This window comes from Otolemur garnettii, unplaced genomic scaffold (genome assembly GCF_000181295.1).
Source record: "Otolemur garnettii isolate 467f Iridium unplaced genomic scaffold, OtoGar3 scaffold00110, whole genome shotgun sequence".
Taxonomy (NCBI): Eukaryota; Metazoa; Chordata; class Mammalia; order Primates; family Galagidae; genus Otolemur; species Otolemur garnettii.
Window position 1 is genome coordinate 7,034,017 of NW_003852505.1, and position 7,016 is coordinate 7,041,032.

At 36.7% G+C, this 7,016-nt stretch overlaps 1 protein-coding gene across 6 annotated transcripts in view; it reads right to left on the bottom strand.

Annotated features, from left to right (window-relative positions):
- THOC2 (THO complex 2) overlaps positions 1 to 7,016 on the bottom strand; it is a 128,522-nt gene that overhangs the window by 87,826 nt on the left and 33,680 nt on the right. For 4 of the 6 annotated variants that reach the window (XM_023517396.1, XM_023517397.1, XM_012809661.2 and 1 more), the window contains exons 4-6: positions 6,194 to 6,245; positions 990 to 1,060; positions 67 to 188 (exon numbers count right to left, since the gene is read on the bottom strand). In XM_023517396.1, coding sequence (XP_023373164.1) covers positions 67 to 188; positions 990 to 1,060; positions 6,194 to 6,245 — 245 coding nt within the window. The remainder of the gene's footprint in view (positions 1 to 66; positions 189 to 989; positions 1,061 to 6,193; positions 6,246 to 7,016) is intronic. The other 2 variants (XM_023517398.1, XM_023517399.1) reach the window with 1 other exon arrangement.

The following is a 7,016-nucleotide window of genomic DNA, read 5'->3' on the forward strand; positions in this document are numbered from 1 at the left end:
AAAAAAAAAAAAAACTAAAAGCCATATGCAACTACTTGCTCTGCAACATAAGATAAGTGTACTTACAAGAGTTTTGTCTTGATTTTAACCGACTTTTGATTGAACTGCTGTGATTGTTTGATAAGCCCTAATGATTCCAGTGTTTCTGGATCCAGGCGTTCCTTTAGAACTGTGTCTGAAACTAAATACTGTATTAAGAAATATTAAAAGTCATTTATTCCTTAGCATTTCAACCATGCATTCATAATTCTTCCCAAATACAAAAATCAGATTCTATATATATCAACTTATAATTTATAAAAAGGCTTAGAACTTTAACAAAAATGACTCTAAATACTGAAATATACATATAAAAAGTTTTCAAACTTCACTAAAACATAATACGCATGGTATACACAGCCTACAAATGACAAGAACTACAGATGAAATTCTCATTAAAGTTTAGTCTACCTTAACTGAATTTTCATTTAATATGGCACTTCAGCCTTTTTTTAGTTTCTACTGTAATTCAAATTCTAGTACAGCAAAGTACACCAAAAGACATTCTTCCAGGTCTGAGTAATGGCATTTCTTCTTGGTTCTAAATTTATGAACATAAAATGGTAGACGATTATGACAAGTACTAGTATTTTTAAACTACCTTCATCTTTGTTCTTCACCTAATACAGAACTTTTGAAAAATTTTTCCATTTCAAAGCTATCTACAATCATTTCTACTTACTTTATAAATGCTTAACTTTTCCTTATTTATCAGGTCAGGAATATCACCAAAGGTTTTAGATATATATATAGATAGTTTAAGTGATATGCTAACATGCTTATTTCATAGAAATAGAATGTCTAATTTCAAAAAAATTCCATTTCAAAACCCAAATCTCACCTTACAATAAACAGTCAACTGAATGTCAATATCTTCATCCATTAATTTAACTGTAATTACAACTGTTCAATATGAGTTTTAAAAAGAGAAAGTATTTTTTAAAACTTACCAAACAGGCTAATACCAACTGTGTAAAATAGTCTCTCTTGCTTTTTTCTTCTAAACAATTTGTCTCAATATCTATAATGATGAAGAAAAAAAGAAGAACATTTGACTGATTTTTTTCCAATCTCTCTAGCACTAAAATAAGATACTTATTAAAAACTAGCTAATTTTAAAATGCCTCATTGTGAGTTTGTAAAAATTTAAAACTGTGGTAACATGAGAGATCTTTCATATGCATATGGAATGCTTCAATTTCTCCTGAAATTAGAGAATGACTCTGTGACCTAAAAACATGTCCATAAAATGCTAAGTTCATTACACAGAAGTTACCAGCTGTGGCACTGGAAGCAAACCTTCAAAAAAAATAGTGTTCTCAAAAAAAAAAAAAAAAATTCAAGCAAAGTTTAAATAATCACTCCTTGGAGATGAGTAAAAAGCGATTTTTTTCTTAGGTGGAAAATTGACTGGGTGACAACAAAGAGTTCTTCTAACTCTAAAGATCCTAATACTCCTAAAGGTCAAACCCTTAACCTTAACCATCCTCAAACTGCCATGTTCTAACCAAGTCACCTGGCCACCAACCCTGTGAAAAGACATTATTAGAAGATAATTTTTAACATCCTATTTTGAATTATAATTCCAATCAAGAAACAGTTTTAGTCAAGATTTTCAATTTCTTCCTACTGAAATATTTAAGAACTGAGATCTTGAGTTTCAGTAAATTATTCAGAAAATTCGTCAAATTTCCTAATCTGAAGTATGGAGGATATTTAAACAATTAGCACTAAATGCTAAGCATCAAAACTTTCTGCCAGGACCAGGCACAGTGGCTCAGGCCTGTAAGCATTCTGGGAGGCTGAAGTGGGAGGATTCCTTGAGCTGAGGAGTTCGAGACCCACCTGAACAAAAGTGAGATCCCTATCTCTACCAAAAATAGAAAAAATTAGCTGGGAACTGTGTTGCATGCCTGTAGTCAGTCCCAGCCCCTCAGCAGGCTGAAGCAGGAGGATCCCTTTAAACTAGGAGTTTGAAGTTGCTGTGAGCTAGGCTGATGCCAGTGCATTCTAGCCTGGGGCAACAGAGTAAGTCTCTGTCTCAAAAAAAAAGAAAATTTTTCAGCCAGGACTGGCAGGATTACAAACAAGGCTAATCTCAAAATTATTGCTTTAACTGACTGATTATGTACTATTAACCTATTTTTAAAGTCAACTGATAATTTAGAAAGTGCTATGAAGAAAGGCACTGGTGGCCAAGTGTGGTGGCTCATGCCTGTAATCCTAGCAGTCTGGGAGGCCAAGGAAGGTGGATCACTTGAGCTCACATGTTCCAGACCAGTCTAAACAAGAGCAAGACCCTATCTCTACTAAAAATACAAAAATTAATTGGGCACTTTGGCAGGTGCCTACCATCTCACCTACTCCGGAGGCTGAGGCAAGAGGATCCCGCGAACCCAAAAAACTGAGGTTGCTGTGAGCTATGTCCACACCACAGTACTCTACCCAAGGTGAAACTGTCTAAAAAAGGTGAGAGGCACACTAGGTTAAGTGAAATAATAAAGAATCAAAAATGAAGGAGACTAAGCCAGGTGCAATGGCTTACACCTGTTATCCTAGCACTCCAGGAGGCAGAGGCAATTGGATTGCCTGAGCTCAGGAGTTCAAGACCAGCCTGAGCTATAGCCAAACCCTGTCTCTAAAAATAGCCAGGTGTTGTGGTGAGCACTTCTAGTCTCAGCTACTTGGGAGGCTGAGGCAAGAGGATCGCTTCAAGAGTTGGAGGTTGCTGTGAGCCACAGTAATTCTACCGATGGTGACAAAGTGAGATTCTGTCTCAAAATGAAAAAAAAAAAGGTGAAGGAAACTGATCATCAAACATATCCATATTTGTCTAGCCCTTCTCCACTTTTCCTTCTTGAACAGTTACCATTTCCCTATAACCTCCTAGCCATGTAGCTAATTACACGGCTCAAGCGTATTAAGGAAATTTTAGGGTGTATTTTAGACGACATTAAATTGCAATACAATCTCAGTTTCTCATAAGACTTTTAATCTGTGTGTGTCTCATCAATCCTTTCCAGGAACCCACCGTTGTCACCCTATTTATTATCTGCTCTTCTAGTCCCTCCTCAGTCTAAAATTTCAAGGATACTAATCTTAGGTAAGTAGGACTAAACTGGGCTCATTATTGTATCCAACACCTATCTACCCTCCAGGGTCCTAAAGTTCCTAAGATCTAGGCCCAAGGTCCGTAAGATCTGGGCATATGGTAGCAGATGCAGCCTTTTCAAGTCAAGTCTGCTCTCCTTTCAGCCACTTGACTTGATTAAAACACCATTCTCTTTTGGGTTCTAAACATGTTAGCAAAGTCTTAATAGGAACTTCAGTACATTTTTTTTTTTTTTGAGACGGAGTCTCAAGCTATCCCCCTGGGTAGAGTGCCATGGCATCATGCTCACAGCAACCTCCAACTCCAGGGCTCAAGCGAGTCTCCTGTCTCAGCCTCCCAAGTAGCTGGGACTACAGGCGCCCGCCACAACGCCTGGCCATTTTTTGGTTGCAGCCATCATTGTTGTTTGGCGGGCCCGGGCTGGGGATTCGAACCCACCACCTTAGGTGTATGTGGCTGGCACCTTAGCCGCTTGAGCCACAGGCGCCCGAGCCCAGTAAATTTCTTAACTGAGCTGTCTCAATCAATACAGGACTCTATCATCCCAACTGTGCTATCCCTGTTTTCTTTATTCTTTTTGTTCTAATTTACAACGCCATTCTAATAAACTCATTTGTTGTCCCTATCTCCTCTACTCTGAATAAGTTCTCTTAAAATTTTTCTATGATTTTATTTAAAAGCCCTTGGCCATTTTCAGGTTTAGTCCCCAGTATCACCAACTACCTACTCCAGCTCAGAGGTCCCATCAGCACATCAGGTTATATCCAACTCCCCTTTCAGATTACTACAGCTCTCATGCACACCCTCACATGATCAATCTGTTAAAGAATGTTGCTATGTTCACCCCAAACATACAACAGCGCTGATTTCCATTATCACCCTTAACACATTACTGGAGACAACATGATGTAGGTAAAGATCAATGGCGGTGGAGCCAGCGAAAGAAATCCAGGTTCAAATCCTGCCTTACTGGCTACATGGCCTTAAAATATCACCACTTCTCTTCATCTGTACACCTGTACTACAGAAGCTGCTGTGAAGATTAAAATGAAATTAAATGCTTAACACAACACCTAGAACACATATAGTGCTCCATAAGTAGCACTTACATCATTATTATTATTATTACTATTATTGTTATTGTCATTATAATCATCATTATCATTATTAGAGATAGCTTGCATTCTTACTCCTAATTCCCCTACCTTGATCTGGGGTCACCCTTGGATCATTTTTTTTTTCTGCCAAGGGTGGGGGTGAGTGAGTGAGGGGGCAGGTGAGGGAAATTCTCTTTCCATGTTTGCCGTCCTAATCTTGCTTGTAAAAATGGACTGGAAAGGCTAAAAGAAATTTCCCGAGAGCAACCAAACATCATCTTCATGAATTCATGTCACTAGTAAAAAGCAATGACTTGTAAAAATAATTCATATTGCTAAATAACTATGAAGGGAAAATATATCCTAATAAAATAAGTCAATAAAGAAATAATTAGAACCAGTAAGCTGATAACTGATAAAGACATAAAGACCCAAAGACATAAAATATACTCTCAAGGAACAACAGCTTCTACAAACTGTGACCTACAAATCAATCTCAATCTTACAAATTTAAAGTAAAAATAATTTTTTTAATTGAAACTTCTTTCATGTTATATTTACTTGTAAAATAATATCTTTAAATTCAAAACTTAAGCCTAAAAGATCAATCAACCCAATAAACAGCAAGAACATATACCTTACCATTCAAACCAAGACAGTTTTGAGAGTAAAAGAGGGGACTATTAATAATTATGACAGGAAAAACAAAAGTGAGACATCTCATCAATGGTCTACTCTTTTCATTTCTTACGATCCACACATATTTTGACCTTTTCCCAACATTACCACTATTATGAAATCTGAAACATTCTGAAAGATCAGAGCACCAGCAGTTACATTTGTTGGACCAAATTCTAGCCTCTCAGTGAGACATCTAAGTAATTTTTTCTAATTCTAGGAATTAAGATTAATGAGCTAAAATAATTCATTCCAGTTTGACAAACCCTCAGAGGATAAGTTTTATTTTAAAGTGAAAAAGATAAGGTCTGGCAATGTTTCCTATTAAATTCAAAGGTATAGAAAGCACAAGACTGATGGTGAAAAGCAGGCATCCTCAAATTATGGCCCGTGGGCCACATGCAGCCCACCGAGGACATTTATCCAGCCTGCAGGGTGTTTTTGCCACCGCTGCCTGTCCTGCTTAGCAGCCGACTCATCCCGGGGCCCGCAGTCCAGCCCTCCAACAGTCTGAAGGACAGTGAACTGGCTCCCTGTTTAAAAAGTTTGAGGACCCCTGGTAAAAAGTGTGCCCAAAGTTATGTCAATCTAGATCTAGAATTAGAAAATAAATTTGTAATACACATTACTTTTTAAATCCATGCTTCATATGCAGGGACACTACCTTTTGTTTAAGTCAAATATTATCTTACATGAATTCTTACTTATTCTGGACAAATAGAGAAGTTGCTATTTCCAAAGCTGGCTTCTCATCCTCAAAACAAAAGTACTTTTGATTGTTTTGGCTCTTCTTGCTCTTTCTAAAATTAAGACTCAAAAGAGTAAAATAGGATAGTATCTCCTGAGTGCCCTAAGTTTGAGATGTTCACATCACTCATTGAAAACCTGTATTAAATAAGATTATTCAGTTACTAATATCTCAATAATTCAACTTAATGTCAGAAAACTTGGCTTGTTTACTTGGAATGACTTAATTTAGTTCAAACTTGTATGTATGTATGTTATGTATCTATGTATGTGTATATATACACATGCACACACACACTGTCAAAAACTTACTTTGAGTTACATTCTAAAGCTAGCTTATAAACAGTGGTAATAATGACATGTGACTTATAATACAAAATTGTAATATAAAAATAATTTTCTTCTAGATTTACAGAAATATTTATAAAATTCTTAGTTTGAAACAAAACATTTTATTTAACAGTATATCAATTCACCAAATAGCATAATGTTACAGGTAAAGTAAAGGCTTAATACCTACCTAATATGCAGAATACGTCTGCAAGAATGGAGGGCATATCCTCTCGAAATTCCTAATTTTAAAAATATAATTATAGTAAATACCAGAATAGCACACATGTATTATGGTTTCAGAATTACACTCTTCAGGGCATTGTGGGGAAAAAAAGAAAAAAAAAAGAAGTACACTCTTTAGTGAAACTTAAAAACTAATAAAACCCCAACATCATTATGTTGACAAATACTAATATTCCTCAAGTTTCATAGTAAAAAGGAAATGATTAAAAAACAAAAACCTAGGTGCGTCACCTATGGCTCAGTGAATAGGACACCAGTCCCATATGCTGAGGGTGATGGGTTCGAACCTGGCCCTGGCCAAACTGCAACAACAACAACAACAACAACAACAACAAACAACCCGGCATTGTGGCAGGCACCTATAGTCCCAGCTACTCAGGAGGCTGAGGCAAGAGAAGCGCCTAAGCCCAAGAGCTGGAGATTGCTGTGAGCTATAATGCCATGGCACTCTACCAAGGGTGACAAAGTGAAACACTGTCTCTAAAAAAAAAAAAAAGAATTACACTCTTCAGTGAAACTTTAAAACTAATAAAACCCCAGCATCATTATTTTGACAAATACTAATATTCCTCAAGTTTCATAGTAAAAAGGAAATAATGGTTAGGAAAAAATGGTTAAATGTCTACCATGAAGTAACTTGGTTAAAAAACAGAAACCTAGGGGTGCCATATACCAAGGGTGACAGGTTCGAACACGGCCCCAGCCAAACTGCAACAAAAAAAAAAAAAATAGCCGGGCATTGTAGCAGGCACCTATAGTCCCAGCTA